General features: G+C 54.3%; 1 protein-coding gene across 2 annotated transcripts in view; it reads right to left on the bottom strand.

Annotated features, from left to right (window-relative positions):
• SIPA1L3 (signal induced proliferation associated 1 like 3) overlaps positions 1-12,984 on the bottom strand; it is a 108,798-nt gene that overhangs the window by 23,203 nt on the left and 72,611 nt on the right. For both annotated transcript variants that reach the window (XM_079985276.1, XM_079985277.1), the window contains exons 10-15: positions 8,613-8,843; positions 8,032-8,193; positions 6,499-6,650; positions 4,027-4,136; positions 3,547-3,935; positions 435-653 (exon numbers count right to left, since the gene is read on the bottom strand). In XM_079985276.1, the coding sequence (XP_079841402.1) occupies positions 435-653; positions 3,547-3,935; positions 4,027-4,136; positions 6,499-6,650; positions 8,032-8,193; positions 8,613-8,843 (1,263 nt within the window). The remainder of the gene's footprint in view (positions 1-434; positions 654-3,546; positions 3,936-4,026; positions 4,137-6,498; positions 6,651-8,031; positions 8,194-8,612; positions 8,844-12,984) is intronic.

Genomic DNA, 12,984 nt, shown 5'->3' on the forward strand with positions numbered 1-12,984 from the left:
TGCAACAGTAGTACAGCTTGTTCCCTAAGTTGCACAGACTTCATTGGCCTTCCAGAAGCACACCTCAAGAGCCACCTGGTTGGCCATGGCGGGGTGCGCTCCTTGCTCCCCCCCCCCAGCAGCCCACCCCCCCATGCCCCAGATGCAGGCCAAGCCGCAGAGCAGCAGGACCGCCTTCATCCATCCAACGGGAGCTGATGCGTTCAAGGGCTGCTGTGGCTGATCTGTCTCTCTGCCCCCCAGCCCCCAACCCCAGGCAGGAGTGCTGGCAAGGGGTCTGCACATGCTCAGAGGCCCTCTCATCTTCGCTTCTGCCTTGCACGCTCCAGGGGGCAAGTCCTAAACAAAAATCAAGCCCAGCCAAAATGGCTTCGAATGCGCCTCCCTCTTTCCCCGCCCCCCAGCAGAAGGAGAAGGCCAGGCCCCCTACTCACTTTTTGGGGTCTGCAAAGGCCGTGGGCCTGGCGGGGGTCTCCTCGCCCCTCTTCCACCCAGCTGGGAGGTGCTTGTTCCTGCCGCTCTGCTTGGAGAAGAAGGACTTGGGAACAGAGGCCGAGAGCTGGAAGGAGCTGGACTGTGGCATGTGGGGGCCCCGTGTGGTGTCAGCTGGGGGCGCCTTGTACGCCTGGGCGGGGTACGTGGCCCTGCCGCTGCTGAAAAACAGAGAGGAGGCTCAATTCACCATGGGGAGGGTGTTGGGGACACAGGAAGAGATCGCTAGTGTGATAGGGATTTTGAGGTCTTAGATATATGTTAAATGTTCATAAGTGTACCAACCAAGCACATACATAGATCAGCACAGGAAGACCAACCTGGAACCATTTTGATTCCCAAACTGTCCCAAACTGAGCAAATGTTTTCTCTGCAAGGTCAAAGTGGAAAAGCCTCCCCATTGTCTTTTCCTTCACAAATCCTGTCTTAAGGGTATGTCTGTTTTTTGAATAGGGTGTGAGCCTGTGACCTGGCCCAGGAACTAAGTATTTATCACTACAAAAGAATGGCCAGGCTACCCAGGAAATCCAATCAAGTAACCTGCCAGACAAGAGATAAACAACAACAGGAGAAAAACAATATTCAAATTTCTGTTTTAGACCGCCTTTTCTGTGATGTAGGTGTGATGTATCTAAGGGGTGGTCTTAGGTTACACCCCTTCTGTGCTGTATGTATGATGTTTCTGGGGGTGGTCTTGATCTACAGGGTGGCAATTTCAAAAGTCTTTATAAGGCCTTGCACGCCATTTTTCTGGGTCCCTCGTCTCTCTTGAGGGTGAGGGGAGCACCCTGTTGCAACAGATCAATAAAGATCAAGCTTACTAGCTGCTTTGCTTCTCAATATTCTCTGGTTGGCCTCTGTTATTCTCTCCTACCAATAGGGAACCTATGCAAGGACTCTGTATGGGTTCTTGGATACCCCATAAGGGAAAAGGGCAATTTTTGTTGACAACACAGACATGCAGCTCCCCTGCAAGGGGGCAGGAGTTCTGTGGGGAGAGGCCACCTGACCAAAGGGGTCTTGCTCGTTCAGCTGCTACCTGGGACCTGTGAAAAAAAGACAGCTACGGAACCCAGAAATTACACAAAACAAAACAAAAGAATTGCCGTGAAAATCCCTGAAACGAGAGGTAATCGACTATGGAATTGAATAAAAAAAATTAAGGAAAAATTAACCAAAGACTTAACGAGATGCCGGCTACAAAACTCGTTTCACGGAACTAATCAGTTTCCTCAGAAGGAAATAAAGAATTTTAAACCGTAAATAATTTTAAGTGATATCAAGCAAACTCAAGAGCAGGGCTGAGACGCTTCCTTGAGTTTACAAAAAAGGTATAAAAACCTCAATGACAAGTTTTAAACATAGCCCTATTTAAGAGAACATTGTAAACCTTAAATGGTTTTCAATGATTCCCAGCAAACTCAAGAGCAGGGCTAAAACGCTTCCCTGAGTTTACAAAAAGAAAAACTTACAAAGGAATATGAGATAAGCTGTTTTAAGTTTCAAACAAACTCAAAAACAGGGCTAAGCGCTCCTGACTGCTGATGTTAAAGACTGCTACCTGGGACATGGCGTGCTTGTGGGGAATGGCCACCAGGGGGCAGGAGGGGCTGCTGTTTTAGGGCGCCCATTAGGGGGTGATTTGGGGGAGGAGGTTGGGTGGCATAGGGTTAAAAACATGTTTTTCCACTGTGCATGTTTTACGCATCACCATTATATTTGTTCATATCCCACTTTTCTCCCCATACGGGGACTTTAAGGAGGCTTACAGCTAAAGTAAGAACAGCCACAAACAGAAGGGGGAAAGCAATACAGTGGTAGCCCGCAAGACGAACGCCTCGCAAGACGACAAACCCGCTAGACGAAAGGGTTTTCCGTTTTGGAGGCGCTTCGCAAAACGAATTTCCCTATGGGCTTGCTTCGCAAGATGAAATGTCTTGCGAGTTTTTCCGACTTTTTCCCCCTTCCCCCCCCCTTTTTCTAAGCCGCTTATCTGCTTATCTGCTTATCCGCTAAGCTGATAAGCCGCTAAAAGCCGCTAAAAGCCGCTAATAGCGCTAATCCGCTAAGCCGTCAATGGGCTTGCTTCGCAAGACGAAAAAACCGCTAGACGAAGAGCCTCGCGGAACGGATTCTTTTCGTCTTGCAAGGCACCACTGTAGTTGAAAACAATTAAACGTTAACAGAATAGCAGTATCTATATAAAAACATGCAGAATCGTGACAATGAAAACATCACCACGCTGATTAATGCCCTCCCCTCAGACGTCAAGGGAATAAACAACTATTTGACTTTTGGAAGACACCTGCAAGGCACTCCTGTAACTTCTTAATGATTGGTTCTTTCTTCTGCTTTTAATATTTTGTTGGGAGCCGCCCAGAGCGGCTGGGGCAACCCAGTCGGATCAGAGATATAAATAATAATAATAATTAGTTAAAGGAAAGGAGGGAAGTCCAGGAGATTCTTTGGAATCTTGTTTCTGTGTTGTATGTTGCATATTTGACTGTAAAAGTTTGATCTAAAAAACCAAATAAATAAATACAGTGGTACCTCGGGTTTAGAACTTAATTTGTTCTGGAGGTCCATTCTTAACCTGAAACGGTTCTTAACCTGAGGTACCACTTTAGCTAATGGGGCCTCCCACTGCCGCTGTGCGATTTCTGTTCTCATCCTGAGGTAAAGTTCTTAATCCGAGGTATTATTTCTGGGTTAGCAGAGTCTGTAACCTGAAGCATTTGTAAACTGAAGCATCTGTAACCCGAGGTACCACTGTATTATTATTATTATTATTATTATTATTATTATTATTAATAATAATAATGTCATCAGGATTGTATAAATAATAGTAATATTATGATTATCATTATCATTATCATCATCATCATCATCAAAGCACCAGCCTTTCCGTTATCCAAGAGGGACAGGGAGGAGCAAGAAGGCCTTGCAGAGGGTTGGACTAGATGAGCCCTGGGTTCCTTTCCCACCCTACAATTCTATGGTTCTAGCAGGGGCACCCGGGAGAGAGGGGGCCAGCCCCAGAGAGGCCCCGCTCACCTTGGCTGCTTGAAGTGGTGGTTCCCGCTGCCGCCCCGGGCAGCCCCTCCGGAGCCCACCCCAAAGGCCTTGGGGCCGTGGTAGCCCCAGCTCTGCCCGCCGGAACCGACGGCCGGGGACGTGTCCCTGCGCTTGCCGCTGGCCGCAGCCTCGTGCAGGGCGCCGCCGAAGGGTGGCGGGGCCTTGGTGGCAGGCTTGTCCCTGCGCGAGGAGGACTTGGCGCTGGTGGCGTCGATGCCGCTGTCACTGGAGCCCCCCTTGGCCAGGGGGTCCGGGTCGGCCTCGGCTGGGTCGGGCGTGTCGAACCAGCGCTCGTCGCTGTGGCTGCTGGAGGCGTTGCTGGAGAGCGTGTTGCTGCTGGAATGGCTGCTGGAGTACTGCCCTTCACCCTGGAAGCGGGGAGAGCAAGGGCGTCAGGCCTGCGGAGGGGGAGGCCTCTGCGGGAAGGGGGTCCCCCCGCCAGCTCCCACCCCAGCTCACCTTGGAGTGCCGGTTGGGAGAGTCCTTGCCCGCCAGCTCCTGCCTGCTCGGCCGCTTGCTGCCAGATGGTGCCGACGCCCTGGGCTGTGCGGGCACATGCCAAAGAGGCTCTGCCAAGGTCAAAGGAAGCCGGGAGTCACACCTTCAGAAAGAGCCCCTTGTTCTCTCTCTCTCTCTCTCTCTCTCTCTCTCTCTCTCTCTCTCTCTCTCTCACACACACACACACACACACACACACCAGCCTGCCACATGCTCCAGCGACTTCCAATAACGGACTTCTGGCTGCTAGATCAGGCCCAGGGGAAGCCTAAGGGGAAGTCCGCAAGCAGCATTCAAACACAAAACCTTCGCCCCTCCTGCGGCTTCCAGAAGCACAGCTGGGTCCCGTGAGAGGGGCCCCCTTCAGCCTGGTCCAAGGCGTGAGAGATGGGGCTGAGGCTCGCTGGCAAGGGGCGGGCACGACAGGCCTGCGCTTCTCTCATGAAGCCTCCTTTCCTTGCCCAGAGCCCAGGGCAAGCGCTTCCGCTTTGGCCTCATGGGATGCGCTGCTCCTAGGCCAGCACAGAGCTAGGATGATTATTTATAATAATAATAATAATAATAATAATATTTTTTTATTTATACCCTGCCCTTCCCGGTTCAGAAAACCGAGCTCAGGGCAGCTAACAACAAATTTTAAACACTTAATTGATGCAACAAAAAACAGTATAAAACATGAATAACAATAAATTCTGAATTAAAAAATCAATTTAGGGGGGGAAATCCATCCAACAAACATGAGATGATCACCAGGGCTAGCTCGCTGAATTAGTCCTACTTGGGCCAGTGAGGAGGCCAGGGGAGAATTAGCTGTGGGATCCCAGAGCGGGTAATCTTCATAAAAAGGGGAGGGGGGAAGGAAGGGGAATAAAGGCTACGTTCAGATTGAAAGCCACGCGGAACAGCTCTGCCTTACAGGCCCTGTGGAAGGAGGTTAAATCCTGAAGGGCCCTGGTCTCATGGGGCAGAGCATTCCACCAGGTCGGAGCCATCACTGAGAAGGCCCTGGCCCTGGTGGAGGATATTTATCACATTTAGATTTATTACCTTTCCCTCCAAGGAGATCAATGGGCTGTACATGGTTCTCCTCCCCTCCCCTTTATCCCCACAACAACCCTGTGAGGTTGGTTGTATCCCCAAATCACCCACATGGGAGCATAGTCTCAGCCTGCAGGTGACCGGGGGGGGGCATGCAAGTGAACACGCCCTTCCTCCCAGCATCCTTAGATGAACAACCAGAAGCCTGACCCAAATACCTCCTGCCCGCCTGCCCCACGGCTGCGTCCTCAGAAGCCCCATGGAACAGTCTCTCTGGGTGCCCCAAAGACAGCTATAAGACACCTGTCAGGGTTTCTTGAGTTGCGATTCCCGCATTGCAGGGGTTGGGCTGGATGACTCCTGGGGAGTCCAATCCCCCAATTTTATGATTCTATAAAGGGCTGAGTCCAGGCCCAGACAGAGGGGGGCGGGTCCATATGGGCCACTTGGCCCGGGCCTCCGATTCCAAAAGGGGGCCTTGGTCAGCATATTCATCTATATTTTCCATTTTGTCTTTACAGTGGTGCCCCGCAAGACGAATGCCTCGCAAGACGAAAAACCCGCTAGACAAAAGGGTTTTCCGTTTTTCGATGCACTTTGCAACACGAATTTCCCTATGGGCTTGCTTCGCAAGACGAAAACGTCTTGCGAGCCTTGCGATTTTTTCCGCCCCCCCCCCCTTTTCTAAGCCGCTAAGCCGCTAATAGTCACTAAGCCGCTAATTGCGCTAATCCGCTAATCCGCTAATAGGGTTGCTTCGCAAGACGAAAAAACCGCTAGATGAAGAAACTCGCAGAACGGATTATTTTCGTCTTGCGAGGCACCACTGTATATGCAGATACGGTTCAAGCCTTGAAATAAAATTATTTGTCAGCATAACTTTTGTGAAAATTATTTATATACTTACTTTAGTTATAAGGCTTCAGTTATCCCGGGGGTAAAAAAAAGGGGGGGCAGTATACCTGAAGAAGCGTCTCCACCCCCATCGTTCTGCCCGGACACTGAGGTCCAGCGCTGAGGGCCTTCTGTCGGTTCCCTCACTGCAAGAAGCAAAGCTACAGGGAACCAGGCAGAGGGTCTTCTTGGTAGTGGTGCCTGCCCTGTGGAACGCCCTCCCACCAGATGTCAAGGAAATAAACAACTACCTGACATTTAGAATAAATCTGAAGGCAGCCCTGTTCAGGGAATTTTTGACATCTTAGTGTATTTTTGGTCTTTGTGGAAGCCGCCCAGAGTGGCTGAGGAAACCCAGCCAGATGGGCGGGGTACAAATAATAAATCATCATCATCATCATCTACCTGGCCCGGGCCTCTGCCTGGCTCTGCAAGGCCCTGGCTGACCCCAACTCAGTCCCACAACCCGCCGCCCCCCCTGGAAACCCCACACCCCCTTACCAGGCTTGGGCCTCTCCATGGTGCTCTCCTGGCTGGCCACCCCCCCGGAGGAAGAGCAAGAGTCGCCGTTGGAGGCTGCCTCGTGGGCATAGAGGGGGTCGAAGGGCATCAGGGGCCGCTGCGCCTGTGGGGCTGCATACCTGTGTGTGGAACTGGGAGAGAGAGAGAGAAAGGAGAGATGGAATGAGGCAGGTGGCAGCTCAAGAAGGCAAACTGAGGCTGGGAGGGGGGGCGAATAACACCACCCAGGCTGCCTCCCCGTTCATTAGCAGGTTTTAAAAATACCAAATTTGTGGCAGGGGGGAGGAGAGGGAAGGAGGGGGATGAAGATGCGCAGCGCTCCTCAGTTCGGTGGCCCAGGCAACGGAGGAACAGCCCAGAAAGAGATGAGTAGAAGGGAAATGGGGAGGCTCAGCACACAGCCCCCCGACCACCATTCTCCAGGCCCCCCCCCCCAGAGCAGCAACGCTTCACGACCTCTCGGGGCAGGAGCTGCAGCGGAAGACTCAAGTCAAGTCCCAGGCCAGAGGAAGAAGATGCCCTCTTCCCCAGTCAGGTGGGCAGGGGGCAGCAAGGGCACCCCACCCCAGACCCTCCTCCACTCTCCAGCTTCAGAGGGCGAGAGAGCAAGGAGAGGCTGCAGCAGGACCCAGTTTCTGAGGCCCTGACTGGTGCCCTGCGAGGGTCCCCATTCACTAGGCATGCCAGCCGATGGCTAATGCCAACCAGGCTGGATGGAGTGGCAGCAACGGCCCCCTAGAGAAAGGGAGAGGATGCTTCTCTCAGGCACCATGCCATGATGCCAGCCAGCACCTCAAGCTCAGCCTGCTGCCCCTTCCTGGCTCAACCCCTTCACTGCCCTCTCTGAAGTGGCCCAGCGCATGCCAGGCCGACCCGTCGCTCCCCCACACGCCAAGCGCTGCCCGTCTGGCTAATGCCCCCCCACCTCAGCAGGACTGGCGCCCCTTGTGCTCAGGGTGGGGCCTGGCACTGAAGCGTCCAAGCATTTTGCAGCGGGCACCGTTTGCGCGGGGTCGCCGTGAAGGGGAACGAAGAGGAAAAAAGGAGATGGAGGGTGCAAAATGCCCTTTCCCAACCCAAACACCTCCACCCGCCCACTTCGCAGGGTATCACAAGGTGCCAGCCAAACCTTCTCTGCCACTTGGCACCTTTTTGTCACACGTTGCAGCGCCAAGGACATCGCAGGAAACAGGTAGGCGCCTCTGCAGCTTTGCTACTTCTTGTCCCTATTTCTTTCACAACTGCTTGCCATGCAGAGTGATGGGTGAAGCCCCCTGCCCTGCTGTCCCCCAACCAACCTGGCAAGACGCCCCTGCTGGGGTGGGGTGGGGAATATTCAGCAGCCTGGGAACGAAGGCCAGAGCTCCCAGGGCTGGGGTCCCAAACTCTCTCTGTGCTGAGAATCGAACCCTTTGCCCTTCTTCCCCCCTCGCTGCAGGGCCTTGCCCGGTTTCCACCTGAGAAACCGATGTGCAGAGACCCCCTTGGGGTTGCCCCCCCCCCGGTGCCTACCTTTCTGGAGATGGCTTGTAGCGGGCATAGGTCGCCCCCGCCGCTGCCCCAGAAGAGCCTGGCATGGAGAAGCTGCCCGAGGGCTGGCGATAGGACAGGATCCTCTCTGCCCCAGGCTGCGAGGAAGAGAGCGCTGGGGGCGTTTCTGGGAAGCTCACTGGCCTGGCGGGAGGGAGAGAGAGAGAGAGAGAGAGAGAGAGAGAGAGAGAGAGATGTATCAGGAAGAGGAACTTCAGCGCTCTCCCTGGTGCCCAGCAGCGCCTCGGCAGGCAGCTCCGCACATGTGTCTGACGCCAGAGCCTCTTCTGAACATCCTCAGCAGAGAGAGATAATGGAGCAATTAGTCAAGGGGGGGGGGGGGAGGCAATGGGAGAAGGAAAGAGCTTGAGTCATGACCCACAGGGCACATGCGCTCTGCGGCAGGACCGTCCAAAGGGCACTGGCAGGCAGGGAGAGCCGCCGGGAAGCTCCCAAGATGTTGGATGCAGCAGCAGCAACAGGAGGGCGAGGCTGCCAGGGGGGAGAAATTGAGCATGCCAAGCGCCCCCCGCCCCACGCCCGACCACCCTCCTCCTCCTCACCTCTTGCCATGCAGGGACTGGGGCTCTCGGTAAGGGGCCACGGCGCTCTGCTTCGGGGTCCTGGTCAGGGACTGGGACTGGCCGTGGCTCGGCTGCGAGGAGCCGTGGGTGGCAGAGCTGCTCCACTGCCAGGCGGAGTTGCTGCGGTAGGGGGGCCGGTAGCCCACCGGCAGGCTCTCCTGCTCCCCCTTGGCCTCCAGGGTGCTCATCTTGAAGGACTCGGCCCAGCCCCTGCAGAGGGAGAGAGCAGAGCAGAGGCGCACTGAGCAAAGCTCTCCACCGTCCGCACGGCACGGGGTTGGGCTGGATGACCCTCCACACCCCTTCCGACTCTTCCTTTAGAGCAGCGGTTCTCGACCTGTGGGTCCCCCTGAGCTCTGGCCTTGCTAGCTAGGGGTGATGGGAGTTGTAGTTCAACAACATCTGGGGACCCACAGGTTGAGAAAGGCTGCTAGCGCCATCGAAGTTGCCCTCATGGCCTCCACCAGGCCAGAGGCAACGTAAGCAGATCCTAACCCTAACCCTAAGAACCCAGGAATCGTGATAGACTGCCTCTGGAGCTGGAGGCTCCACAATAACAAGTAAGAAGAGCTTGGCTGCTGGATCAGGCCCAGACTATGCCAAGGTAAACCCGCAAGCGGGATATGAGCACAAAAGTCCTCTCCCCATCTCCTGTGACTTCCAGCAATTAGCAGTCAGGAGCGCCGCTGCCTCCAACTGTGAAGGCACAGCATAGTCATCCTGGCTAAGAGCCATCGACAGCCCTCCCCTCCTCCTCCATGTATTTCTCACACCCTCTTTTAAAGCCATCCCTTGCTCCTGTGGGAGGGAGTTCCACAGTCCAACACTGAGCTGCATGAGGAAGGACTTTTCAGTTACCTGAGTCATGCACACGGCAGGGGCTGCCAAGATGTGCGGCTTATGAAACAAGGAGAGAGACATGTGCTCAGAGAGGTGGTGGGGAGCTGTGCTCATTGACCCCCCCCCCAAACACACTTTGCAGCTCCAATCCTCCAATGGCCTGATGTAAGAACTTCCATGCAATTCTCGGAAGCAAAGAATCACGCTGAGTCAACCTTTGCAAAGATCTCTCGCCATGACTCACGCTCCACTCTCCCCATCCAGCACGTGTCTCTGGGCTGCCCCCCAATTCCAAAAGGAGCCCCTCTTTTCTGGCTCTCTCTTGGGAGACCCCAGGAGGGTTCAAGGCCAGCGGCCACCTCTGCACCAAACCAGAACTTCCGGCGCAGCGGGAAGGCTGGCTTTCAGAATGGGAGGAACAGCCTCCAGGCTCCGTGGGATTGATGGAGACACCCTCCCGCTTCGTGATGGGCCCCCCCTGGCCAGGTGGGTCTGTACCCATTCCTCTGGGGTGCTACTGTTTGCTGGGGGGGGGCACAGCACACGGAGCTGCAGATTTCACTCACCCAGGCAAGTCTCTAGCAAAAGCGAGCATCTGATTCCTCCCTCCGCCAGCTGGATCTCCAAAAAGCAGTGCTGGGAAGGATGAAGTCATTGGCAACAAGCCTTGGCAAGGGGAGGCCCCCCCCCGGCAACACCTAGCGCCGGAGCCGGCTTTCAGGGCCCAACAGCACCATCCCACTCAAATTTCAAGGCCTCCAATAACTGCCTCTGCTGTGGGAGCCCCACTGCCCACCCCCTTGGCTCTGTGGTGAGTAAGGCCAAGCAGCCGCCTCAGTGCCAGTTCAGCCATTGGGCTCGTGCGCTCCATTCGGCACCGGCAATTTGGTTGGGGGGGGGCGGAAGGAGGGCGGACTTGCCGGCAAGCCGAGGGGTGCCTCAACTTGCTCTCCCAACCACACCTGGCGAATCAGGCAGGAAGCTGGAGAGGCCAAGGGCACAGCTGGGGCTCGCGAGGATGCTACTTAACTCTTTGCAGGCTCTATGCACCCGCCTCCTCTAGAGGAGATGAGTAAGAGCAGCCCACTCGCAGGCGGGAGCGGAAAGGGGCCACGCAGGGTGGAGAACTTCCCAAAAAGGGGAGTCTGGGAAAAGCCAGCATGAAACGCTCGCCGTCCTCACCTCGCTTGCTGCAAACGCAGCTTTTCACATCCAAAGCGCTTAAAAAACAGGAACCGCAAAGCTCGCCTTCCCCCCTTGCTGAGGAATTCCCTCCCCGCAGCTTCCGGCCGGATGCTGAAGTCACACCTGAAATGCGTGTCTGCAGGACGCACCCTCTTCCCATGGCCATTATTTGTTCTGGCTTGCTTTTAATTCTGGGTTTTAAAGTGCCGTGAGCTGCCCTGGGGACGTGTCGGTGAAGGGCAGGTAATAAACCTCTGAACAACCACAACAACGACAACACTAATGTTTACAGATGGGAGGCTGAGTCGGCAACCTGCCTGTGGTCAGCTGTGGCATGCAAACCCAGAAGGCCCCCCCCCCACCTCACCCCCACAAAGGGTCCATGTGTAAAACTCTTGCCCACCACTTGGCCATGCTGTCTTCTGGCAAGAAGCGTTCGGATGCTGTTTAGATCAGGATCAATGTCAAGAGGACAATGGCTAAAGAACCAGGAGTACCGTATTTTTCGCTCCATAAGACACACTTTTTTCTTCCTAGAAAGTAAGGGGAAATGTCTATGCTTCTTATGGAGCAAATGCGTGGTCCCTGGAGCCGAATTGCCCGGGGCGAAAAGCAGATCATGCAATGGTGCAAAAACGTAGTTACAAAGCATGGATCCACATGGATTCTCAGGATTTTTGCATTGGGCTACTCCAAACTCACCATCAAATCACATGTTTGTGGCCACAGCATGAACCACAAAAATCATACATCCACAGTTTCATTCAGAATATTTTTTTTCTTGTTTTCCTCCTCTAAAAACTACTAGCGTCTTATGGTCAGGTGCATCTTATGGAGCGAAAAATACGGTAACTCCATCTCTACCCCCCGCTGATGTCTCGCTCACCAGAATAAGAGTTTGCTCAGTAACAGGACATCTACCACCGGTCTTGCAACGATTGCTCCCAAGCATCCACTGACTACAACCTGGGAGAGATGATGCGCAGGGGCCGGGCTCTGTGCTGCCCTCCCCGCTAGACTCTGGACTTGAGCCAGGGACTGTTCCCTCCTGCTCTGGCGACTGGGAGGCCTGGAGCGGATCTGAATCCTGAACCGACATCTGAAACGGCTCCTCGCTCTCCTCCCCCAGACTCCTCAGGCGCAAAACAGCTGTACGCCGGCATGGTTACGTTCCAGCAATGCAGGGTGTGGCCCAGATTCCCCCCCAGGGAGCCCTCATTCCTGAGCAATGCAGTCAGTCCTGAGTAGGGTGTCAGCACACCCGTCCTCGCTCTCTGTTAGCCTCTGCTCCTGGGAAACGGGCGGAAAGCATCGTCCCAAGACAGAATGGCCAGGCCTTTGGAAGAACAACTTTTGCTGGAGGAGGGCCAGCAAGGCTTCTTCAGGGTCAAGTCACAGAATTCTAGAACTGTAGAGTTGGAAGGGAACCCCAAAGTCATCTAGTCCAACCCCCTGCAGTGTCTAACCTGAAGGAGCGTCTCTACCCCCATCGTTTGGCCCGGACACTGAGGTCCAGCTCCGAGGGCCTTCTGGTGGTTCCCTCTCTGCGAGAAGTGAAGCTACAGGGAACCAGGCACAGGGCCTTCTCAGTGGTGGCTCCCGCCCCGTGGAACGTCCTCCCATCAGATGTCAAGGAAATGAACAACTAGCTGACTTTGAGAAGACATCTGATGGCAACCCTGTACAGAAGTTTTTAATATTTGATATTTTATTCTGTTTTTAATCTGTTGGGAGTTGCCCAGAGTGGCTGGGGAAACTCAGCCAGATGGGCGGGGTATAAATAAATAAGTTATTATTATTATGCTATAAGCATAGGGACACGGGTGGTCTAAACCACAGAGTCTAGGGCTTGTCAACCGGAAGGTCGGCGGTTCGAATCCCCACGACAGGGTGAGTTCCCGTTGCTCAGTCCCAGCTCCTGCCAACCTAGCAGTACAATAGCAGTACGATAGCATGTCAAAGTGCAAGTGGATAAATAGGCACCGCTCCGGCGGGAAGGTCAACGGTGTTTTTGTGCGCTGCTCTGGTTCGCCAGAAACGGCTTGGTCATGCTGGCCACATGACCCAGAAGCTGGACGCTGGCTCCCTCAGCCAATAAAGCGAAATGAGCGCCGCAACCCCAGAGTCGTCCGCGACTGGAAAGGGGTGATACAGGAACTTCTGTGTACTTAAGACTCTCCAAAAGCCACTGATCACGTCCCTCACCAAAGACTCTTGAGTAAGCGTAGCAGACACAGATTAACAGGAGAGGGCCTGTCACGGGATTCAGCTCTACAGCTGCAAATAAAATGTTGTGAGTGTGTTGTAAAGTGCAATAAACAAATGT

The sequence above is a fragment of the Podarcis cretensis genome, assembly GCF_951804945.1.
Source record: "Podarcis cretensis genome assembly, chromosome: 8".
Lineage (NCBI taxonomy): Eukaryota > Metazoa > Chordata > Lepidosauria > Squamata > Lacertidae > Podarcis > Podarcis cretensis.